The sequence below is a fragment of the Panthera onca genome, chromosome B1 (assembly GCF_046562875.1).
Source record: "Panthera onca isolate mPanOnc1 chromosome B1, mPanOnc1 haplotype 2, whole genome shotgun sequence".
Lineage (NCBI taxonomy): Eukaryota > Metazoa > Chordata > Mammalia > Carnivora > Felidae > Panthera > Panthera onca.
The window spans coordinates 177,698,962-177,725,464 of NC_138342.1; the positions used below are offsets into that span (position 1 = coordinate 177,698,962).

At 39.8% G+C, this 26,503-nt stretch overlaps 1 protein-coding gene across 1 annotated transcript in view; it reads right to left on the reverse strand.

Annotated features, from left to right (window-relative positions):
• The window catches only part of TNKS (tankyrase), a 215,657-nt gene that overhangs the window by 10,559 nt on the left and 178,595 nt on the right, over nt 1–26,503 (reverse strand). The window contains exons 18-26 of the mRNA XM_060653141.3: nt 25,046–25,234; nt 21,750–21,987; nt 21,060–21,142; nt 12,508–12,628; nt 11,196–11,293; nt 9,548–9,622; nt 8,582–8,687; nt 7,814–8,000; nt 4,987–5,143 (exon numbers count right to left, since the gene is read on the reverse strand). Coding sequence (XP_060509124.1) covers nt 4,987–5,143; nt 7,814–8,000; nt 8,582–8,687; nt 9,548–9,622; nt 11,196–11,293; nt 12,508–12,628; nt 21,060–21,142; nt 21,750–21,987; nt 25,046–25,234 — 1,254 coding nt within the window. The remainder of the gene's footprint in view (nt 1–4,986; nt 5,144–7,813; nt 8,001–8,581; nt 8,688–9,547; nt 9,623–11,195; nt 11,294–12,507; nt 12,629–21,059; nt 21,143–21,749; nt 21,988–25,045; nt 25,235–26,503) is intronic.

Genomic DNA, 26,503 nt, shown 5'->3' on the forward strand with positions numbered 1-26,503 from the left:
AGGAAAGCTCAAATACCGCTGGAGAAATGGACAAACTGCCCAGCCAACTAGATGGTTAAATGGTCAAGAAAAGTATTTATTCACCACCAATATACATGTATTGAGCATCTCTATGTATAAAGTACTCTGCGGTGAGATAAGGTCCTTTGCTGTCAAGAAGCTTCCAGTCTTGCTTGGGAAGGTAAGTCAGACCCAGAAAAAGAAGGATTCAAAAACAACCCACACTGGCATGTGCCCAGTGTCAAAAATGAGTGTGAAGCACACTCCTACTTCTTTTTGTCCCAGTGAAATTTAGTATCTACCATACCTTGTGTGACACATTCGTTTTGCTTGCAGAAAAGCTGCTGAAGCAAAGGAGTTGGTAATGCTAGTGTTTACATTTTGGTGGTGCACTATTTAAGGAGAGCCCTCTCACATGTAAATTTTAGGCAGATTCTAAGACTCCAGTGGTATGAATGATTAAGGGCCCTGGTTCCTAGTGGTTAGGCTACCGCACTGTTTGTGTGTACAGGCTGATTACAGACATTCAAGTCCAGAGGGATTTAAGACAAGGGAATTATTTAACCGCAGGAGCAGAAGGGCGCAGGATCAACCACTGAGTGTTACTTCCTGTCAAGTCACTTTATATCCATGCTGGTTATAAAAGCGTGGAATGTCCTTTTTTTTTTTTAAGTTCCTGTAAGAAAAAATTCAACAACCACTTTGGTAACTGACTTTCAGGAACTGACTTCCAGGAAGTCCTAACTGACTTTCGGGAACCATTACTTAACCCAGATCCCTACTGTTATCTAAACTCAAATGCTTTCAGTTTATTCTTCACAGGGATGAAGAAGAATCATGGTCTCTTGAATAACCTTATATATTTGAAAATCATGCTATAAATTATTGTACAATTTTCTACTTTCCAGGTTAAATAACTACATTGTTCGTGTCATTTCAGTAAAATAAAGGCTAATCTCTGTAGCAACCAATGGCCAGAGAATACCTCTCCTTTATGTCTAATTTAATGTGATGCTTAAAGTACAACATACAAAAATACTCCTGACATTTTGAGTCCAGCCATATACTAAAATCAGAACCACTTTTCTTCCAAGCATAATTTTGAACATATCTTTTCAATTCTAAAGAAAGAAACAATCTCACCAATGATGAATGATACTCCTTAAATCAACCCTCTGAATAAAACATTTGTGTGTTCTTGAAAGTGTTAGTACTAAGGGTGAAGGATGATTTAAGGTATAACAAAGAGAAATGAAATAAAGTTACCAATGGAAAACTTCACCCAAACTTTAGGAGAAATGCCAAAATGGAAACGGAAAATGACTCAATTACTAGACAATAATTTAACAATATCCATGTGGGCAAGTATGCCTTGAAATAAAACAACTATTACCTGCGTTTCATTGTTGAAGGGACTTTTTTTCTTTCAAATAGACTTGGACTATATCATTCTCTAAAATTCTTTTAGCAACAGATTGTAAACAAGTTATCAAGCCAAATTACTCAGGAAATGATGATTGATCAGCAAATATCAGAAATGTAAACCTATTATTTTTGAAGTAGCCCTTATTATTTCTTTACACCCAAATATGAAATACATTATTTTTACCATAGGTAACTTTCTTGAAAAGTGTATGGTGAAGACCACTGAAATCACCTATAATCTCAATACCCTTAAGTTTTGGGGTTGACTCCATTTAACATAAATCACGTAAATGTATTTTTTTAAACTCACAGGCATATAAATATACTAACACCTATTTAATCATTCTCCTTGTTGAATATTTAGGCAATTTAAATTTTTCATTATGGTAATCAAGACAGTGATGAACATCCTTATATGGTTTTGTGGGCTTGTTTTTTTTTTGGTGGTGGTCATCATTTATTATATTGAATACAAATTTCTAGAAGTGGAATTACTGGATCAAAGTGAAAGTATTTTCCTCTCTGATTTACACAGAAAATTTTGACAAATTTGTTCTTTGGCAGTTTTTAAACTTTTTATTTGGAAACAAATGCAAACTTACATATTAAATTGAAAAAATTAAAATGTCACCAAAACACCTGTACACGCATTACCCATATCCATAAAATAAGCTTTTATTTACCCCTTTGCCTTGTCATGTACACTCTCCCCAACCTCTATATGTACTAGGGAGACAGACACACACACCCATATTTTTTTTGAACCATTTGAGAGTAAGTTCTATATATCATCATAGTTCTTCACCCCTAAATATGCCAGTATTTATTTCCTAAGAATAGGGATACTCTCTTACAGAAGCACAGGATCAACAGTATAATTTTATGCTAATACTTTAATACCTATCCTTCATATTCCAATGGTCTTGGTTGATTTTTTAAAAAGTTTAATTTATTTTTGAGAGAGTGTGATAGAGTGGGGGAGGGGCAGAGAGAGAGAGGGAGGGAGAGAGAGAATCCCAAGCAGGCTCTGCACCATCAATGCAGAGACCAACACAGGGCTCAAACTCAAGAACTGTGAGATCCTGACCTGAGCCGAGAGATCAAGAGTCACATGCTGAACCAACCGAGCCATCTAGGCACCCCATCAGTGGATTTAATGATGCTGTTTCTCTTCCAATACCAGATCCAACTTGGGGGAAAGACCTTAAGTTAGTTGTCCTATCTCTTGGGTTTCATTTAATCTGGAAAGTTTTTTTTTTATTAAAAAAATTTTCTTTAAGTGTTTATTTATTTTTGAGAGAAAGAGAGAGAGACAGAGCGTGAGCAGGGGAGGAGCAGAGAGAGAGGGAGACACAGAATCCGAAGCAGGCTCCAGGCTCTGAGCTGTCAGCACAGAGCCCGACAGGGGGGCCTGAATCCACGAACTGTGAGATCATGACCTGAGTCAAAGTTGAACCTTTGACTGAGCCACCCAGGCGCCCCTAATCTGGAAAGTTTCTAAAGCCTTTCTCTTTTATCATATTTACATTTCTAAAGAATCTAATCTTCCCACATTTTAATAGAAACTTTATTTCTTTATTTTGAGACAGAGAGCACACACCATGAGCAGGGGCGGGGCATAGACAGAGGGAGAGAATCCCAAGCAGGCTGTGTGCTATCAGCACACAGAGCCTAATGTGGGGCTCAGTCTTCCATACTGTGAGATCATGATGTGAGCCAAAATCAAGAGTTGGACAGTTAACTGAAAGGGCCACCCAGGTGCTCCATTCCTATATTTGTTTTATTAGAACATTCCTCATTTTGATTAGACCAGGGTTATGCATTCTTGGCTAGAATACTGCATAGAGGATGTGCCCTTCTCAGAATATATCTGGAGGCCCACTCTATTTCTGTCTGTCCCTCATTAGTGATGTTAATTTCGGTCATCTGGTCAAGGTGCTGGCCCCCTTTCTCCAATGTATCATTACTGTTTATTTCTCCTTTGTAGTTAATAAGAACACCATGCAAATATCATTTTTCTTATCAAAATTATCTCCTAGATTTAGCATCCACTTATGATTCTTGCCACAGTGGTCTCAGGATGATGACTTTCCAAATCCTCCCTCCACATGTCCTCATCTGCCCTTGGCTTTCTACTGTAAGCAAAACCTTCTTTGCCCCTTCATTTATTTACTTACCTATTTGTTATCAGTATAGAGTCATGAATTCCTATTTTTCCCAGTGGCTTAAAATTTATTACTGTACTTATTTTGGTATTCCAACTGTTCCAGATTTGGCCAGTGGGAGCCCCTTCATGCTGGCCCTGTGTCCTTGTGACATGCCCTCACCACTTCATTCCTTTCTGGCATAACAGGATGGTCCAGGCTCACTTGTTCCTATTCTGCTTCAGCCCTGGAATTAGCTGCTTCTCCAGAGACGCCGGGTTCCTTTAAGTGGGGAATGGTATTAGAGACCAAGGTCTAGGTCTGAGTATGTTCACTGCTATTGAGGTTTTCTTGTTTTCAGCAGACAGTGCTAAGAAATATATGTGAATATATGCTCATATACGCTTACATATACTCTTACCCATATACCGACACATAACATGGATTTACTAATGCACATACATACATTAGAAATAATGAGTTCCTATCGATACCTCCAATTTCAGTCCATCTCTACAGAGTCATTCTTACCATCCCCCCTATTGCATTTTTTATGTCCCTTCTTCCACCATGAGAATCCCAGGTCCCAAATCAAACATCAACACATTTACTCATTTGTTCAATCCTACAATGCACCTAAAGGCGTTTCATTGCTTTGCCCATATCCCCACAATCAACATGTCTACTAAATGGAGTTCAGGATTTGTGGCCCACGACTGATGGCATATAATACTGTTCTCATATGTTACTTGTACTTAATTTCTCCTTTCTCCATTTTGTTTTTCCTCTTCTCCATCAGAGTAGTTAAGGTATCCACTTGGAATTCAATGAAGTTCAGACAAACTGATCTTTGTTTTTAGACAAATCGGTAGGCATTTAGCAGTACTGTGAGAGTTAGGGACTTGGTTGAAAAATGACAGGAAGTTTTCCTGCTTTGTTGACAATTTTACTTTGGAGCCTCAGGCAGTCGGCAGAATTTAATGTAGCTTTACAACTCACAAAACTATTGTCCTATGTTAAGTGCCATGATCAGAAATATAGAGATTCAACTCCTGTGACCAGCCTATGGCAAGGACATCCATCAGGAAAATTCTTTAGGGGCACCTGGGTGACTCAGTCGGTTAAGTGTCTGACTCTTGGCTTCAGCTCGAGTCACGATCTCATGGTGGTGGGATCGAGCCCCGTGTAGTGCTCTGCGCTGAGCGTGAGTGTGAGGCTTGTTTGGAATTCTCTCTCTCTCCCTCTTTCTCTGACCGCCCCCCCCCAAATTAAAAAAAAGGTAGTAAAAATTCTAAAATAAATACAATATTTTTTTTTTTTTTAAAAAAAGGAAAATTCTCTAAACAGAAGCTGGTCTTAGTTCTCCTCGCACCAACATTTTAGCGGCTCAGTTATGCTTATCTAACGAATACCATACCTGTTCACCTCTGTAGATGACATATTCAGCATATGCCAGCCCGTTCACACTTGGTCTCCCGATCACTGAGTGATGTCCTGGAGGGGCATGAGCCATTTTCATGGTGCTGAATTGCAGAAAGGATTTGCCAAGGGTCACTCTACAGAAAAGCATTTGTCTAAAGAAGAAAAGGAAAGAAAGGAAAGTGATGCTTTGAAGGAGGCACTCAATCTTAGAGTGATAAAATTGTTATATTTGTTGATTTTATAAAAACTATTTCACACAAGGCAAGCTAGTTTAAAATGTCACTTTCAAATATAAGTAGGAATGGGATGGGAGGTGATAACTGATTTACTATAAACAGTCAGCAGGCTCAATAGTTAGTTACACAACCAATGACAGCTAATCCCTGGTGAGTTTTGACTAGCGGGACAAGAGAAATACTAGCAAAAACTGAGTTCTAAGAGGATGAAAAGGAGGAAACTGAAGCAAATAAACAGAGGGCAGATGCATCTGAAATTAAGGCTGGGTTTACTCATTATGAAGAAGTAAAAACAAGGATGAAATAAATAATAATAAAAGTGGATCATATACAAAACTACTTAGCTTAAATGTATGTCTAGGAATCCTCCTACTTGGGAGAAACACCAATTGGGGTAGATGTTAAATATTACAGAGAACACGAAAGGCTGACTGGGAAGAAGGTGTACTATATAAACTAGGGGTTGAGACGCTACGGCCTATGGGCTAAATCTAGTCGGCCACCTGTTTTTGTAAATAAAGTTTTATTGGAACACAGCTGCACATTTATTTACATGTCATCTGTGGCTGCTTTTGCAGTATAAGGGCAGAGGGGAGTCACTGTGACAGGGATCATATAGCCCGTGAAGCCACAAGTATTTATTACGTGGCCCTTTAAAATAAACATTTGCGAACCTTTAATATACACTATCAACACTTCAGTCAGTGAGACTGGTCACACTGTTAAATGTGTAAAACAGTATTCAGTCAAATGGTTTGTTTTTAGTTACACAGTATGATCTCTGCATTATAACCAACCAGAGATATTATTTTGAGCCCAAACTGTGCCAGACCCAGTCTAACTGGGTCCTGCCTGGGTTTGCTTTTTCAGCATGATGTTACTGATGACCCTGTGGGGTGCTGGCTCAGTACCGGCTGCATCTCCCGCAGGTCCCAGAGGAAAAGGTTTGGCTCTGTATTAGAGGGAGATGTTTGAGCCCCATTTCACATTATGGCGGCACTTGGGGGTCACTGGACCTTGCCCGCCCACTGCCATGGCTATTCTCAGTGCTTAGGTCACGCAGAGCTTGACCTGACAGGCCCCTGCCTCCTGGCTTCTGCTTCCTGCCCCGGACTTCCCTGGAGCTGTGGAGGCAGGAGAAAACGCAGGACCGGCCCACGAAGCGGTGGGCTGCAGACGGACAGGTGGAGGGTACTGGCTTCTGCTTGCTCACTCGCCAGCTTTGCGTGCTGTGCCGCATTCTGCAGACGCAACAGCCCCAGACACAGGGATAGCGATGTCCCGTGGGGCAACTAGTGACAGTGCCAGACAAGGGCCAGCAGACAAATTCCTCTGTATCTTCCCATGATGTCCTATTCTGAGATGCAGGAGTTCACACAGCCTCTCTGAAGACGTCTCACGGACTCAGCGACCACCTGCGCTCATTATGAAACAGGCCAACTCACTGATGCATCTCACGGTCTTTGCTCTGCCTCCTTCTCCACCTCACTTCCTCGTGTGCCCTCGTTCCTGCCTCCCTGGTATTGCACTTGCCAAGAAAGTGTTAGTACATCAGCTTTTGCTTCAGGCTCTGTTTTCTAGGAAATCCTGGCTAAGACATAAACCTATGTGTCTAGTTGTCATGGGCAACTGCTCATCTAGGCTCATTTTTATTGTTTATTTAGGATAGGTTTGCAGCAGCAGAGAGTTTTTGCATGTTACGTATCCCTGGGAATTTCTGTGTATTATTAACCGTGGCGGCTTTAATAGAAAGACGGTTTTTTTCTGGACATACCGGATCCATCCTAGAACTGCTGACGGCTATCATTTTTTCATAAAGTAATGGAGGGCAGGAAGTTTTAAAGTAAAAAACTCTATGTATTTCAAGGCTATCTGGGTCTTTTTGAGCTTTCCTCTGAATTATAAGATCTCTAACTAACCTGGCTTTCCATCTGGTTAAAGAAAAATGCAATCAACGGCAACCTCTGTGATGTATAATTTGTTTGTATTTTTTCCAATGGCAGGGAAGAGAATGGCATTTTTTTCACTGACTTCAGAGACAGTGTACTATTATTCTCTTGACTTTGAGTTTTAAAATTCTATTTAAAAAGCTAATATTCGTTTGTTTACTATTAAATCCAAAGTTAATATTCTGCAATTAGACTTCTCAAGGCTGACTATATATCCTGCCTTAAACACTGCTACAACATCAGAAGGAAACTGAAGATTCAACTTGTTTATAGAAGTTGTGTCTTAGTTCAAATGTGTCTAATGCTCAAGGTTCTTCGACAGATAAAATTCTCAACCTTTTCTTGTTCTGAATCTGAACCTCAGCAAGTGACACTCAGGGAACAAGTCCAGCTGGAGGGAGCTTCATCATAACCTATGACTGGTTGGCAGATACCTGGTTTTTCCCAGCCCCGCTGTTAGCTGTGCTGTCGTTTCTCTTCTTAGGACACAGGCTGATCAGCTATTCCTATCCAACCCCGAATCCGTGTGATCCATTATCAACACTGAGGATAACCTGTGACTTCAGCAGAGCCTGAGAAACTAATCCGGTTCGTGACCTGAGGATAGCAACCACTATACAAGACCCAAGGTGTTCACCTGTGACATATATAACACGAGCGATCTTTGTGCGTGGGACAGCCTGTTCCTCCGCCAATTCCATAAACATACTGGTTGCTTTTGGAGGAGTTTTCAGCAAAATAAATCCCGGCACCAAACATTCCTCCTATGTATGCATGTCGCTCATCAAACCCTTTATGAATAATGGCATTAATGAAAGGAGAACCTAAAAATACAAACACAGAAAGATCAGTTTTTGAGTACCTGTCTGGAGTCTCAATTAGCTGCAAACTATTTTGCACTTGGCACGTTAATATTAAGTAATTAGTGATGCACAAATGAAGTTGTAAGATGGTCTACCTTACATAAATTATTATCTTGTACTAGAATCTTAGCAGGGACCTACGGTGTTCACCAAGCAAGATGTAATATGGATTCTGCAGATGGCAGGAGATTTTAGATACCAAAGTACAATGCGGCTTTAAAAATATAGATTTTACACGCAACCTTACTTTACACAAAAACAGATAATCAGATAAGCTGAAGCAATTATGCTAAACTATAATAAAAATATTTTGTCATCTAGATGGCTCAACTTGCAATATGAGTTCTAAAACAATTTCCGTGAAGTTATTTTCACTCTGCATGCCTTGGAAAGCCCGTACTAACACGCAATGCATTATAAAACCGGTAACGCAGAATTAAAACAAAAACTCAAAACCAGCCATTTTTAACAACACTGATACGGTCAATGACATCGGAATTCGCAAAAAAGCCCAGAGAGATAATGGCGGGCCTGACGCTCACCGTGAAATAGCATGCGCTCATTGTGATGGTTGTGATTCTCCTCAGACACTTCCTTTTGTCTGTGACAGAATCGTTCCCTCAACTTCTTGTTGACAACTTTTTGAATCTTTAAGGATGAGGAAGAAAGAAGCAAATGAGTGCAAAGAATGTCAAGTGGCAGTTTATAATTTAAAACGAAAAGTATGTTTTCTTTTAGGAAGGTTCAATTTTTGTTTGCTGAAAACATTACCTGAAAATGATAAAGTTGCCAGGTAGCATGACTAAGTTAACATTCTGGCTTTTAGTGACATAATTTTCAGCTCTGGCTTTTGTTACTCTGCACTAGACCTGGCTGTGCCTCAAAATCACCCAAAGAATTAAAGAAAAAACAGAGTTATTCCTAGACTCCGCCCAGGCTTGCCGAGTTTTAGGATACAGGGGCCTGCACATCTACCTTCTTCGAAAATCTTTCCAGGGAATTCTGACGTGCGCTGGTGTAACTCAAAAGGGATAAGCCCGTGCTCAACAGATTCTACTCGTCTTTAGGACACTCCCTTGAAAAAAGCACATCTATCCTATATTATTGATCGAGATACTGAGACGAAGAGATATATGCATTCTGATACAAGTGTTGACTCAGACTGAAAATCCGGGCTCTGGACACTGCTCTGAGGTGGTGATGAAAATCACTGTCAGCTACAGTCGAAATATGTGGGTGGGCCAGGTCTCCTCACTGCCTCTGTACCAGCAACGGCAGCAGATCTAGACTCCAGTCTGTAGCTTTCCTCTTTCCACCCAGTCTCTGTTTCTAGCGAAGTATGGTCTTGAGGGGTCAGAGGAAGGTAACACCTGACTGTCAGGCAACAGATGACCCGATTATCTTGGCAGTTTAAAAGCAGGATGCTTAGAAAAAATTTGTCATTTTCTATATTTGATTTCAGGCACACCTTGCAATCTAATTTTCACCCTGAAATTTTAAAAACTTACTCGAATGACATTGTATCTGTTGAAGATGCCACCAGCATTACCACCATCTCTGTGTTCTCGAATCGTACTTTGCATCTATAGAACAAAATAAAATAACTTTCTGAAAAGATGCCAGTATCTAATTCTAAAGACATTCCTCTGTTGTTTTCAACATTCACCTTCTGTTATATTGTTTTACTGATGAGTCTCAGACTCAGCACTAAGAAATAAACGGAGTTCACTGTAAATTGTTCAACAAAGTCTAGTGGATGAGTATTTCTGATGAGAAAATAAGTCAGAAATAGAGATATTAAACCTCTACATTTTCTTTTTTCCTAATAAAAAAAAAAGCTTTAAAAGCTTTTCCTGTCAGCACTGTGGGCAAACACAGAAATAAAACATCACACTAAGCCATCTCCATTGCTATTTTATGGGACTGAGGAGAAGCCACACCGGGGTTAAGTCAAACTTCAACTCCTCACATTCGATGAATACTCATTAAACTCATCAAACAAATGTGATTCTTAAAAATTAGTAAGTTTTTGTTCCCTAGGTGAGATACCCCGTATTCTCTCTTTAACCTGGGATCTCAAAGTGCATCTGCACAGACTGGGCGAAGCTGGATGACGTCTGCCCGGGGGGAGTAACCTTCTTTGGTGCAGTCCTTGCTCTTCTCCCACGCTCCAAATTCAAAAGAATGATGGAAAAGTAACACGTTTGGAAGACCCAAGTTCCTCACAGAATTGACTCCAAAGAGTTAATTCTCCATCTCACTGCTCTATCTGTGAAGGTATTCTTCACATTTTTGACAGTACGATCCAAATTTGCGACCAGTAAAAGAAGGATCAGGCACTGAGCTGCTAGAAGATCTGATGCTCTCCTGACAGACTGGCCAGGCATGAGCTGAAAGACCACCTGAGGTAATAATGGTCCTGAACTTCCTGGGATGAGAATAATGTGAGCACCGATTAAAAGGCAGAAAATAAACAGAGAAAAATACGAAGGCATGCCTTTCTCTGCAAAATAATGGAATTGGTTAGGCAGCTTCTTTACTGTGACAATCCCACTGGCACTGTGTCTATTAGGTGTAAGAAATGAGGCATGAGCCAGCGGTAGAGGCGGAATCTCTATGGCATCTGTCAAGCAAGAGGGGCATCCATCAGCCTCACCACGGTGCTTTCACACAGTGACCGAAGAGATAAAAGGTGACTCGAGGTATGAGGCAGATTTCATAAGCACCCACGAACATTAGGTGTACTGATTTATAATCACATTTTATAACTTTGCATGAAAGTGAAAACAAGAGGATCTTTGCTATTCGTGAGGCAAGATTCTCACTCCCTATCATTCTTAGGTGGCATTTTAACACTGGAAGAAAACAGTTCTAGTAGGGCTCTTGTATAGCTTCAGGAAAGCCTCTAGGATGAAAAGACACCTCTGGCCCCCCTACTGGAAACCCTAGGCTTATTAAGATGTGCAAACACTGTGGCATAGTCCTAATCGCGAGTCCTAGCTGAATCGGGCGATATGTTACCATAATGGCTAAGGGAGATAGGAAAACAGACAGGTGAGCGATCATAAATCACTATAAGACCAACTTAGCTCTACTGGAAAAACAGGCTTAACCACAGATTTCAGGAAGAGAATGAAAAATTTTGATGTACATTACCTCTTCTTCTACTGACTGATATTCCTTATCCTCTGGAGCAAGATCCAGCAAAATAGTTCCCTGATTAACACAGTGAAAAGTCAGATAAGGGTTGGTGCCTGTAGGAAAGAAAAATGAATACGTTCAAGTCCACACTCCTCAGCCTCAATTTTAGGGAAAACTCTGTCATAAATAATTGACATTTTGGAACAAGTCTCAATTATTTGCAATTCAAACCTAATATATAAGGTTATATTGAACAGTACATCCAAAGATAAGAGCAGTAATGGAGATGTGTTTAGGGATCAACTTTATCTGTTCTTACAGAGTTCTCCAGCCAGGGCTCAACAATTTTTTGTTGAACTGAATTCATTCATAAACATACATGAAGCTATCTCTGATACCAAAGAGAAACACACTGTGATCACAATCTAGTCAGGTCTAAAATGTACGAATTATCCTGTAATAACTGTGAGATGGCTTGAGATGGTCACTTATAATCAGTTTAAAATACATTATTCTTGTTCATTTCATTATGCTTAATTTAATGCAGAGAAATAAGCGAGACTTAAGTTCAAACCTGCTAACACTTAGTTTCATGTTGCTCTTGCAATTTTATTGGCTGCAGAGTGGCTAATTCAAGTTTTTCCCTTTTCTCCCTTTACTTTCCTATTGTAAAAGCACTTTTAACAAATAGAAAAATGATAAAAATGGGGGTCGACAAAGGGGAAAGATAGGAGGCTTGTAACAGCAAAGTATGGTGGGAGGAAAAAGGCTGAGCTGACAACTGTGAGTGGGGAGAAAGGTTCAGGACGAGGTCAGAGAGAAAGGTCAGATTATGAAAAGCCATGTTACGAACGTCTGATTTTATCCTAAGAGCAACAGGATTCTGCTGAAAGGTCTTAAGCAATGGAGTGATCTGATCACACATTTTGAAAAGAGTCTTCTGAGTACATGCAGGGCAGGTACTGGAGGGGAGACAAAGGTGAGGGTCAGAGATAAGCTGGAAGGCGGTTGTGACAGTCAAGGAGACAGCTGACGGTGGCCAGGATTAGGTGACCTGTACTAGATTAGACAGCAGTGGGAAGCAGACAGAAGTGTAGATTCCAGAGATGTTGAGGGTATAAAGTGAGAGGGGAGAGGAGAGAACGAGTAGACGGCTAGCTAGAGCAGCGAGGGGGAGAGCCATGTCCATAACTAAGATGGGGCAGGCAGGAGGCGCTATACGAGCTGAGTGCATGCGCTCTGGGTTCAGACCACCTGAGCTCAGATGCCAGCCCTGACAACTTACTTGTTCCTTCTGAGATTTTAGTTTTGTTTCCGAATAGCTTACCTTGTTGTCCACCTAAGAGTCTTTCTACTCCTTTGATTAATTTATGGCGGTGTCCATATGCATTGATGCCTATTTCTTTCAACTCCTCATGACCCATATCAGCCAGTACATCTAGTGTAATCTAAAAAAAAATGGAACAAAATTAATTGCTAAATCTTGAACTGTTCCTCAGTTCTTCCATTGGTCTTTAATGCTACAATATCCATCCAAATTAACAAATTCTTTTGTCTCCTTTATAAAACAACCTTAAAGTTGTCTTGATAATTTTATCATTTTTTAAAAATTTTTTTGAGAGAGAGAGGGTGCAAGCGAGTGACAGCAGAGAGAAAGAGAACCCCATGAGCGGCAGGGAGGGAAGGAGGGAGGGAGGGAGAGAGAGAGAGAGAGAGAGAGAGGGAGAGGGAGAGGGAGAGGGAGAAGTGGGGCTCACCCAAAGCAGGGCTTGCGCTCATCCCATGTGGGACTTGAACTCATGAACCGTGAGATCATGACCTGAGCCAAAGTCAGATGCTTACCCAACTGAGCCCCCATGTGCCCTTTATCAGCTTTTTACTCACATGAAAAACCCTCTGCTTCCAGCCGACTGTGAATTAAAATGGAAGAAACAATGCTGTACAAATATAAAATGGTCACTGCTGTATTTCCTTTTGATTATTTAATTCTACCACCTTTTGCTTTCTTCAAGACATAAGAGAGAACAACCAGAAGCATAAAATAGGGAAATACCAGGTCCCAGTATCCAGCAGGTAGCAGAGAAGAATGGTAGGGGAATGGGAGAGAGGTTTATTAGCACAATGAAACAGAATGTGGCAAAAGGAGTAAGCAGTTTTAGGTAAGTGGGATTTATATCAAGATGAAGAAGAACTTCCCAGTGCTAAGAAATATTCAAGTCTGGAAAAGGCTGCCTTAGAAAGTGGTGAGATTCAGATGAGAAGTGTTTAGTTCAAGTACAGACCATTTTATGTAGAAGCTGTATACAAAATTCTGATTTGGAAAAGAGAGAGTAGATGGTTTTCAAGTTTTCTTTAAATTCCCAGATGTAACAGTCCCTGAAGCCTAACATTCTGTTGTTGTAAAACATAGTGGTTTTAAATTTCTGGTTCTTCATCCCTGCAAATGGAGATGATTAGTTGGCTACCATCAGGACTCAAAATCACCCATTTCCTTTTGTGGACGAACAGTTAACTGTGACTCTACCGCCACCCAGTGGCAGAATTCTGAATGCACAGGATGAAATCGTGGGCAACCACATTTCTAGGGGGCTGAACATGCAATTTTCTGGCTCAGAAGAAGCTGGCCCTCTGACAGTGCAGATACTACTTTACAAGATCAGCCTTTAATTTTCTCTTTCCTTGAAAAACTGAGAAATCCTTTCAGAGACACCGTTTTCCCAACTGAAATGAGATGTGTTTTATCTATCTATAGCATTCTCTACCTTTTTACTTATACATAACATTAAAAAAAAAAAAAAAACAAAACAAAACCTGACAAATTCAGCCTGGAGTTCTGCTGATTTTTATTGTCAGAATGAAGTATTTATAATGAGTCTGATCTCAGTGCAGCAAGCATATACCACTCATTCTCTGGAAATAATTACTATATTGCTCTTAAGTGGCCATTTGAGAAATGATTGCTCCATTGTACAAAACGGGCAATTCGCTTCCAATCACCAAAAGGAAATTTTGAGCAGAGCTTTTAAAAAGCAACAGTTTTGAAATATACATCGTGGAGACAGAATAGTTCACACCATAATAGGAGCCTGTACATTTTTAGCTACATGTAATTTAATACGCATTGGAAGCCACGCACAAGGTTGACTACATTACTGACGTCTCAGTTTTTCCTTCTAAACTTTGGTTCAGATAAAGTTGATGTACAAACAGGATCTCAATCGATGTGGTAGCTTCAATCCAAAGAAACCTTAAGCTTTTCTGAATAGCTACATATTATGTATATCTGGAAGCAGAAACCAGGCCAGCAAAGCATAGAGTGCTCTCTATGAGGTTCTAGAAAAGAAATGGAGAATGTTTAATATATTTGTTGATTATATAGCTCCATCCATAAAATAAATAGCTCAATTCCTCCTCCCAATCACCCATGAAGTACTACTGATATACTCATGAGGAAATTGAGGCCCAAAGAAGTCATAAAAACAGTACACGCAAGAGCGGAGATGGATTGTATCGGTCTTTCCCTTGCCTATATTTCTTCAAAGGGCTGACTGGAAAGCTAAAATAACATTTAGTTGCTTGGGGTTACATGATACCCAATTTGTCCCCATACTTATCAGGCAGTGGCCACTGGAAAACCTGAAACGATAAAGCTAAGGAATTCAGATTACTGTTCACTTGTTCACTCATTCATACATATTTAATGAATACCTTCTATATGCTAGGTATTTCCTTAAAAAGTAACTAAGCATTTAATTCTAAAACTTCCCATTATAGCTCAGAAAGGTAAATAACTGTCCCAAATTGGTAGTAAAGGACTGGGGCAAGTAAACAAACAAGGCAGTACCACAAAAGTTCATGCTATGTCCTCTACCAAGGAGAAGAGAAGTAAACACTAAAATACCGTACAGGTTGGTAAATGTTTTGGAGGAATCCTATGGGAACTCTATGGAAGGTTCTTACTTGATCAAGGCTGTAGGTAGGGCTGGAAAAGATGGAAGGAACAGGAAGGTGGTCAGGAAAGGTTCTTAGAAGGTAACAGCTTGGCTAAGAAGCAAGAGCTAATCAGTCGGAAGAAGGGAAGGGTATTTAAGACAAAGGGAACAGCGTACGGAAAAGGAAAAACAAGTAAGAGAATACAGAACATTTGGGAGATTCTCAGCACTGGAGTCCAAGAGGGTGAGCATATAACATACACACAGGAAAAAAGAAGGGATGGATAGAGCAGCAGGCTAGGAATAGATCTTAATGGGCTTTTTAGATCAAGTCAAGACAGTATCCAAAAGCTCCTAGGGAGCCGTTTCAGCAGACAACACAATCAAAGTTGTATTTGACGAGGAGGATGGTAGCATTCTGCAGGGTTTGGAAGGGAAAGGGACTGTGTGAACAAGGTCAAGATGGAGTGGAGCGGAAGGGAGGGATCAGAGAAAAATTTCAAAAAGAGATGACAGGGCCTGGTAAAGAGAAATGGTTAACGAAAAAAAAAAAAAAAAAAGGAATAGGAGTAGAGATTATCCCAAAAGTCTGAAAATTGGTGAATCTGAGATTATCCTATCAATAAAAGAAATGTAAATATCCAATATAAGGCAGGTTAGATGGGTTTTAGATATGTTGGTCCAAGATTTAGGGCTTTTATACTATTAGAAATAGATTTTTTGAAAATTATCTTTTACTCACTTCAAAAATAACTTTATTATATCTAGGAAATCACAAGTTTCTTGCGCTAGTTATTTATATCTAGCACACATTAAAATCAAATTGATCAAACCTGTCAGACTAGTTTACTATCAAAAGGAAAAAAATGACAACTGTTGGCAAGGATGTGGAGAAAAGGGAATTGCTGTTGGTGGGAATGTAAACTGGTGCAGCCACTGTGGAAAGCCGTATGGGGGATCCTCAAAAGATTAAAAATAGAACTACCCTATCATCCAGCAGTTCTACTTCTGGGTATTTATCTAAAGAAAATAAAAACACCAACTCAAAGAGACAGATGAGCCCCTGTGTTCACTGCAGCATTATTTACAATAGCCAAGATATGGAAGTAACCCAAGTGTCCATTAACAGATGAATGGCTACAGGTGTGGTGTATTTATACACAATATCACTCAGCCATAAAGAAGAAGGAAATCTTGCCATTCACGACAACATGGATGGACTTAGAGGGTATTATGCTAAGTGAAATAAGTCAGAGAGAGGAAGACAAATATATGATTTTACTTATATGTTGAATCTAAAAGAGAAAACAGAAACAGACCCACAGACATCGGAAGGAAACTTGGTTACCAGAGGAGGTAGGGGTGGGGAGTTGGGCAAGCAGATGAAAGGGATTAAGAGGTGCAAACCTCCAGTTATAAAATACATAAGTCATGGGGATGCAATGTACAGCATAAGGAATATAGTCAATAACATGGTAATAACTTTGTATGGCGACAGATGTAACTAGACTTATCATGGGGATAATTTTATCATGTATAAAAATATCAAATCACTATGATGTACTCCTGAAACTAATAAATGCCATAGGTCAATTATACTTCAATTAAAAAAATCAAATTATAATCTTTAAAATAAGGATTATCCATGTATCAATGCAATCATCTTGCATATAAAGCAAGCATCATTTTAGGCAGGTTGCCTTTTGTTTCTAATATCTGTTCATTTTCTCTAGGGTAGAGAGAGACAAAGTAGAGTTTTATTGGACAAAGAAAGTAGAGTTTTAATGAAAAAGCCCTTTCTTTTACTTAGGCTTAAAAGGATATAGGTCAGAGCAGAAATAACTTTACAATCATGTGCACAATTCATTGTCTTGAGTCCATTCCCTGGTCTTTCGATTTTGAAATAAAAATTTATATGATCACTTTTCATGAAAATATATAGGTTGCCCATAAATATGTCCACAAAAAGTCTTCTAAGTCATAGCATTTCTGTTTAGGAATTGCAGTGTAAATCAAATCAGCCTTTCTCATAGAAAAAGTGTTCTAATCAGGAAGCTACGTTATAAAGGAAGGGTGAAAGTGACACTGGTATTATATTCCATTAACTATAAAAGACCTGGGTGTGTATTACTTGGCAAAGTATATGTGTTCAAACAGGCCAAGTTAGTTAAGAGACATCTGAGGGAATAATTGTGAAGATAAGAGGTGAGGCTGTGATGTTCTGAAGGCAGTTTTCCTGATACTGGAGTAAAAGAACTACATTCCCCACTCCATTGGCAGAGAAGTATCCTTGAGCAGGAACAGAGGCACTGAGATCTTATGTGTCAAAACATCTCAGGAAACAGAACAACCCTCTGGATTAAGAGAAATAGATAAGAATTAAGTGAATATAATGTTTATACCCACTCCTTCCCTCCCTACACAAATATCTCGACCATCATCAATCACATACTCACACCCTGATATAGAATGTTAATGGGAGAAAATTCTATGGGTAAACTATAGAAAGGGTCACAGAATTACTCTATAACTAAAGGCTACTCAAGTAACACTTGGCGGTGGAAGTAAAAATTAATTTGATTGCTTGATGACTGGGCCAGAACACGAACACAGTTCAATACAAAGAAAGGTAAAATCATTTGTCTGCGGGAAAGGCGTTGTGCTGGGCAATATACATTAAATGGAATAGTCAACATATTAATTAAAAAGATATAGACATTATTCTGGCAAAAAGAAAATCGATGGAACCATTTACTCAGAACAAAAGACAATACAACGGACCAAACAGGATAAGCTGTCAAAAGGACAGACTAAAGTATTATGATCAATAAGGAGATAACCATGACATAGGAAATCAGTTACTGAGAGAATAAAGTTAAAGAGAAAAAAATAAAACACAAGATTATGTGCAAACTAACTGCAAGAGTAGAAACTGAAATCCTTTGAACATTTTTAAATAGTCATTTGGAGTTATTTGTGTGAATTAGGGTCTTCGGTTTATTAAGCAAAGATGTGTAAAATTTCACAGTTATTGTGGATCTGATCTGGGAAGAAGGGATACATTAAGATATATCTTTTGGCTTTATCAGAAGATAATGCTTTTAAAACAGCTTTCATACCTTCAGGGAGGGAATAAGGGGAAGACATTCTTACTGTTTAGAATATTCTCAGAAGAAATCTTAAACCAGAGGGTAAATCAATGGTAGGTGAAGCTAAAGGAAAAGTAATTACAGAAGTTTATAAAGTCCTCACCACTAGGGGCGCCTGGGTGGCTCAGTCAGTTGAGGGTCCGACTTCGGCCCAGGTCATGATCTCATAGCTCCTGGGTTCGAGCCCTGCGTCGGGCTCTGTGCTGACAGCTCAGAGCCTGGAGCCTGCTTCTGCTTCTGTGTCTCCCTCTCTCTCTGCCCCTAACCTACTCGCATTCTGTCTCTGTCTCTCTCAAAAATAAATAAACATTAAAAAAAAATTTATAAAGTCCTCACCACTAGACAAAGACACATCTGGTGCTTCATTAAAGCATGTTCTAAAAATTGGCACAGAAGCACAGCATGACTGAGAATTTTAACTGTCTAGACATTTGAAGGTGCTCTATTTTATAGTTAAGGGGAGTGATAACGTTAAATGCCTTACCCAATTTACATAGTTAATAAGAAAAATAATCACAACCAAGATCTGTTAGTCCAGTGCTATTTCTACTCAACCATTTTGATCAATAAGAGCATAAAAGATGAACCATAATAAGCACTATAAAGAAGTTAAGCTAAAAAAAAAAAAAGACAAGACATTAGAACATCCTCACAGTAGAACTGCTATAAAAAAAGAAATGGTGTTTTTTTTTTTTTAATTTTTTTTTAATGTTTATTTATTTTTGAGACAGAGAGAGACAGAGCATGAACGGGGAGGGTCAGAGAGAGAGGGAGACACAGAATCTGAAGCAGGCTCCAGGCTCCAAGCTATCAGCACAGAGCCCGATGTGGGGCTCGAACTCACGGACCGTGAGATCATGACCTGAGCCGAAGTCAGACGCTTAACCGACTGAGCCACCCAGGCGCCCCAGAAATGGTGTTTTTAATGAACTCCTAATTGACTATAAGCCTACGAAAAACCCAGAATGGGGCAAAGAGGCTAGTGAAGAATTTGGAAACTATGTACATATAAAGAATAACTGGGGAAAAAAAGCGTATAGTTATCCTAAAATAGGAGAAGCTTTGTAGAGTGGGTGGCTGGAAGGGTTAAGTCCATGATAAGCTGATTAGGTCTTAGAAGTATATGAGAGGCTGTATAACATGTTGTGGTGAGCTGAATGGCGGCTCTCCATGTTTTGATTACCAGAATTTATGAAGGACCTATTTGGAAACCTTTTTTTAGGTCTTTGCATATGTAACTAAGTTAAGAATCTTGAAATGAGGAGATCATCTAGTTTTATATAGGTAGGCCTTATACCTAGTGCAAGCGTATTTCTAAAAGATACACAGGAGGAGGCTGACAGAGAAGGCAAGGTGCCCATGGAAGCACTGCAGAAGAGCAGCCATAAGCCAAAGGGGCCCGGAAGCTGGCAGAGGCATGGGAGTACAGACCTGTCAAAAACTTGATTTTGGGGACACCTGGGTGGCTCAGTCAGTTAAGCGTCCGACTTTGGCTCAGGTCATGATCTCACGGTTCGTGAGTTCAAGCCCGCATCAGACTCTGTGCTGGCAGCTCAGAGCCTCGAGCCTGCTTCAGATTCTGTGTGTGTGTGTGTGTGTGTGTGTGTGTGTGTGTGTGTGTGTGTGTGTGTATGCCCCTCCCTGCCCGTCTCTCTCTCAAAAATAAATATTAAAAAACAAAAAACAAAAAACGACTTGACTTTGAACTTCAGGCTTCCAGAATTGCCAGGGAATAAGTTTCTGTTGTTTAAGCCACCAAGTTTGAGGTAATTTCCTGTAACAGCCCTATGAAACTAATACGTTAAGTAGACTAGAAATTAGATTTCTGTGCAAAACAAGGTAAATGTAAACATAAAATTAATGGATTATATACACAGGGGCAGATTTGGGCACACTTTAAATTACAAGCGTTTTATTACACTTCCTCAAAGTGTAATAAATCATCTTCCCACATGGACGTTAAAAGAGTAATTCCTATGTAGGATCTGGGAAAGTGACTTAATGATCTCTAAACACCTTTCCCATTTTAAGATTCTACATACAGTAGCAACTAACAGTCAATTTAAACTCAGGAACTTATTATTATTCAATGTTTAACACTGATCCTGGTAATAAAATCATTGATAAGTTAAAAACTCATTATCCTGTATAAAAGCAGAATGACAAACAGAAGGGTCTTAATTCATAAATACCCTAATGATGACCTCATATTAAGACCTTCATATACATGTAAGATGTACGTGAAAATAGGACAGGTCTATGAATGTGTGGCCAAGTTTAGGTTCAACATTATTTTGGACTCAACTGGGCAACAGAAATTTCATAAAGAGGCAATTTTAAAAAGGTACACTTATCTAAGAATTATTTTGCTTTCCAAATTTAACAGATAAGTGCTTTGGGAAGATTTTGCTAATGTAAAATTTGTCATTGCTTTTAAGTGGAGTCAAGTCACAACGGTAACATATCGAGATGAATAAGGAACAACACTTTTTGGAAACAAAATAATGAAAGAAGATTTTGAAAACATTCTTCCGAGGTGGTTTCATGGCCTAAGTTTTGACATGTAATAAAACATATAGAGTCAAATGGCTTATAACAAAATAACAGTTAATAACTCCCACCATCTATTAGACAATTTTGGGGAGAATAATAAAACACTGGGTTCCCCTGGCTTCTTTAGAAATTTGATGAGTTTTACGTATTGACTAAGTGATTAAGAAGTAAAAAAGAAACAAAGGATAGCAATTAATAGCTATTACTTTTTAATAAAAAAGACTCAGCTACATATGAGAGCTTACCTGTTCTGTTTCAAAGATGTCCCGAAGGTGTTCAAGACCAAGGCTTTTCAGGAATTGGCTGATATTCATGTCAAGACCCGCAACTAAAAGAAACACATTGAAGTTTTCAGAAAGCAGTTGATCAATCTAAAGGAAGTTACAGTATTTATTCAAAGCCATGACTCTGACACCCTTGGGTGTGCAGATGATTTTATACAGCGTAAAAATAATCCAGAATACATAAATTTAATTCAGACACTTCAGGTTATCTCTGAATTTGGCAGAGAAGTAAAAGAAGAACTTATCTTATCAGTAGCATTTATATTAATTGTAATATTATAATCTAATGCTTTTAGTGAAATATTTAATAGCTGGAATTAAAAATCAAATTTACCAGTTATTATTTCAGTTTCCACTCCTTAAACATCTTTCAGGTTTTTTTTTTTTTATATAATTTCAATAATAAGACTCACCAGTAGTTAAATGAAATATTATAGCTAAAAGTGGGTATACTGGAATATATGTAAGTAAGAACAAGATTGATGTCGAAAGATTTAGTCTATGAAGACAGTTCTGATAAACTGGTGTGTATATGAAGACTCACAGACAGGATGTCTTTAAGATAGGTGTTCAATACTTACTAAGAGAGGTAAGTGAAATCTATTCATTTAAAAAGCCCAAAACCAAATACGTGTTCACAAGTATACTCGCCTTCTCCCTCCTTCCTTTCTGCACCCGCTGCTCCATCCCCTGTGTTGGCCGCTCCTCCTACGGCCAGTTCTGCTAAAGGGCCAGTGAGGTTATCGATGCTGCTGGCAGCAGACAGGCAGGAGGGGGTGGATGCTGGTGAGATCAGAGAGGCACTCACTACGGTGGCCTGAGGTTTAAAACAGGTAGGTAAGGCCTCCGGGGGCATGGCATCTATCAGCAAAGCTCTGATGTCGTCAGCCTAAAAAGAGTAATACAAAAAAAACAAAAAAAACAAAAAAAAAACCAAAAACAAAAACACACACACACAAAAATACTATATTTTAAAACAGTAAGTTTTTCACTAAGGACAAAATGCATTCTGAAATTAGTCTTCGGCAAGTGCCTCATTATTGCCTATTGGTTTTTGATCATTTGTTTCCAGCCCCCGGCTCCAAAAAGTCCCAGCAGTTTCTTTTCTTTTCTTTTTTTTTTAATTTTCTTTTTTCTTTTTTAAAATTTACACCCAAATTACTTAGCATATAGGGCAACAATGATTTCAGGAGTAGATTCCTTAGTGCCTCTTACCCATTTAGCCCATCCTCCCTCCCACAACCCCTCCAGTAACCCTCAGTTTGTTCTCCATATTTAAGTCCCAGCAGTTTCTACAGGTAGACCTGGAATCCCTATATAATTTTTTAAAAAATATTTCATCTTTTGAAGATCTGATGTACAACTTGACTTCAGTTAATAATACTGTATTATATGCTTGAAATATGCTGAGAAGAGATCTTAAATGTTCTCGCTACACACACATCCACATATACGAGAGTTAACTATGAAAAAAAGTCTAAGAGTGTAGAATGTAGACTATGTTGATTTCTGGAATGTTTTTTAACACTACATGTGCATACAGCTGTTCATACTGATCACACAATCACACATGTATTTAAAGGAGAAGTTCATCTTTTTTTTTTTTTTTTTTTTTTTGAGAGAGCGAGCGAGCGAGCGAGCATGCACAGGTGAGCGGTGGAGGGACAGAGAGACAGGGGGAGAGAGAATCTTAAGCAGGCTCTATGCTGTCAGCGCAGAGCCCTACTGAGGGTTTGATTTCATGACCTGAGCTGAAACGCTGAGTTGGATGCTTAACCAACTGAGCCACCCAGATGCTCCTCATCTCTCATTTAAAAAAGAACCCGCTGGGGGCTCCTGAGTGGCTCAGTCAGTTGAGCATCCGACTTCGGCTCAGGTCATGATCTCACTGTTTGTGGGTTTGAGCCCCACGTCGGGCTCTGTGCTGACAGCTCAGAGCCTGGAGCCTGCTTCGGATTCTGTGTCTCCCTTTCTCTCTGCCCCTTCCCCTCCCCTTGCACTCTGTCTCCCTCTCTCTCAAAAAATAAATAAACCTTAAAAACATTTTTTTTAAAAAAAGAACCTGTTGCAGAGTGTTAATTCTCAATCTTTTCTTTAGAAGGAGTTTCTATACTTACACTATGGTTTTGTATACTGTTTAAATAACAACGATGATTTTTATTCATTGTGCATTATTTAGTGCACACTTAATAATTTAACGTATAATTAAAATCTGGAGACTTTTTTTTAATGTTTGTTTATTTTTGAGAGAGACAGAGCATGAGTGGGGGAGGGGCAGAGAGAGGGTGAGGGAAAATTCCAAGCAGGCTCTGAGCTCTCAGCACAGAGCCCAACGCGGGGCTCTTACCCACGAATTGTGAGATCATGACCTGAGCTGAGGTCGGACGCTTCACTGACTGAGCCACCCGGGGGCCCCTCTTTAATCTGGAGACATTTTACAAGGATGCCACTTTAATTTGGCCAGCTTATCTGTTAACTTCACAGTTAGGCACAACTGCTGTGAGACTACGTAGGAGCCTCCAAAAACAGAAAGCCATTAATTCCCTCCTCCGTGTACGCGCGTGCCGCTCTTCCCATCAAGAGGTGGCATCTATTTCCCTTCCATTAAATCTGGGTTGCCCCGCGGGTTTTTGTGACCAAGAGAACATAGAGGGAGTAATGTCTGAGGCTTTTAGTCAGGCTTTAACAGAAATGGCAGCTTCGACTTCTCTCCTAGAAGGTGTCTCCATGCTGTAAAAAAAGGTCAGGTTGGACTACTGACTCAGGAGACGCTCCGTGGAGAGAGGCCCTGTAGGATGAACGGCCGCCCCAGACCCCGCAGCTCAGCCGAGGTCCTGGCTGAAGGCAGGTGCACGTATCACTGCCTCGCTGAGCCACCGACCCACGGAACCGTGAGGAATAATAAATCACCGTTTTATGCCACTCACTCGGTTTTGGTTAAGCTACTAAGTGTTTTGAAGTGTCTGTTACTCAGCAATAGATGTATGAAACAGGATGTGGCTTGGAAAAGTACTTCAGGTTAAAAAATTATAAATTATTGTGCATATTAATTTACTTTTCCATCTTCGGAAAAATAATATACTGCCTAGAAGGTAATTTTTCTTGGACTCTTTCATAGTCTCAGGTAAATGATCATGAACATTAGTTGTTCCTGAACAATATGCCAAATGTAAAAGGTAGAAGATATTTTACTAGTGCAATTCTCTGAGGATATACGGTATGTTCTTCTAGGATTGTTTTCCCTCCCTGTTAGGCATGGCAAAAAGAATTAAGTTAGTGTACTGCTTAGCTTGCCTTAATAGAGTTCTGAATTATATAAAAAATACACATTAAAAAAATTCAGAAGGAAGGAAATTTGTTCTTATTCTAAGTGAAATACGCACCACTAAGGTAAACCTGCTGCTGCAAATTTTTTAAAAGTATTCATTTATTTATTTATTTAGAGAGAGGACAGCACGCACGGGGGAGGGGCAGAGAGAAAGGGAGAGAGAATCTCAAGCAGGCTCTGTCTGCATTGTCAGTGCAGAGCCCTCCGTGGGGATTGATCTCATGACCCTGAGATCATGGCCTGAGCTGAAATCAAGAGTTGGATGCTTAACTGACTGAGCCACCCAGGCGCCCCAGCTCTGTAACTTAAAGTCATCTCTGAAAGTATAAATTTAGTTTTTTTTTAATCAAAAAAAATTTTTTTAACGTTTATTTAATTTTGAGAGAGAGAGAGTAGACAGAGTGTGAGCAGGGTAGGGGGCAGGGAGACGGGGCGACACAGAATCTGAAGCAGGCTCCAGGCTCTGTGCCGTCGGCAAAGAGGCCAACACGGGGCTCGAACCCACAAACCGTGAGATCGTGACCTGAGCTGAAGCTGGACGGTTAACTGACTGAGCCACCCAGGCGCCCCGAAAGTATAAATTTGAAGCAATACTAAATAACTCAGAATGAAGACTCACCGTCGCCAGATCCAAAGGTGTCTGGCCTTCCTGGTTCTTCATAGTTGGATCTGCACCATGTGCTAGGAGTAGGGCACATAACTGTGTCCTTCCTTTCTGGGCTGCTTCATGAAGAGGAGTAAACGCCCACTTGTCTGTTGCATTTACACACGTGTTGTATTTTATCAGCAATGCCGCTATGTCCACATGCTGAGGAAAAACAAAGGATGTGAAGAGTGAAGAATGAGATTGGTGAAGCTCCATCAGGTACGCTCGTTTTATTTAACATTTCATTCCCTCTGTATCTCTATTCTCATCCTTCATAGAAGTTTCTTCCATTAAAAAAGTCCTACTTAGCCCACTCCTGCATTTTGGACTCCCGTCTTTTCTCACCCACAGAAGCTCAATTCCGCAATCACTCCTTTACCTGGTGACTCTTCACAGGGGCTTTTAACATTTTTTATTCAGCCTTTCAACACGGTCAGGTCTATCTTAAAAACGAACACATGAAATGCAACTATTACCTGACTCCACGCCTCCTACTAAAGGTCTAGTCTGTCTGTCAAACCTTTCAAACAAGTGTTCTTACTTGCTTCTTTTATGTTCCTATTTCCCTTCTAGCCACTGCAATCTGATCTATTTATTGAAATACGCGTCTCAACGATTCTCCGTATTCTCTCATCAGCCTTTGGGAAAGGTAATGTAACATAACAAAATGACTTTTTACAAAACTTAGTCTGTCATGTCCAAAATGACTCGAGGGTGGGGGAAATGTCAGCAGCAGACGCGTTAACTGACAAACGGCGTGAGGTGCTCAGATGCTGAACTGTGACAGAGGAAGAATAGAAAAGAAGAGCTACATTTGAGAAATTGTGAAGGAAAAACTACTGGGTTTTAGAAAGACATTAACTACAGAGAAAGAAAGTGAGAGACAAGTCAAAGATGACTACCTCTCTTTTTGCAAAATTTGTCTAGAAGATTTAAAAAACAGAATTGGAACTGTTAACAGAAACTGAGCAGTTTAAGTGGGAATGAAACTGTAAGAAAGTTAAAGTTCACTTGGGGTAAGTAGTTTTTGAGGTAAAATATCAAAGTAATGATGTTCCGTAAATGGCCTGACACAAATGGCTGGAGCACAGATAAGGGTCTGTTTATTCATTCACTTAACGCTCTCCCACCACCTCCCCCAACAAGCACACATTGGTGAACACCTACTATGCGCCTGGCCCTGGGGGTAGGGGCCCCGGGGAGGTCTGCAAAACAGAATGTCTAGCTGATAGCTGCAGCCAGGTGATAAATGAACTCACTAAGAAAAGGAATTCAGAAAGATGGTTTCAAGGGGGATAAAGCCTTGAGAGAACAATATTTAGGGAAAGGAGAGTGGGCGAAGAGGAGACAAAAGAGGCACTGAGAACGAAAGAACTATAAAGAGGCAGGACTGTGCAAGGCAACGTAGGAGAAAGTTTCAAGGAGAGCAGC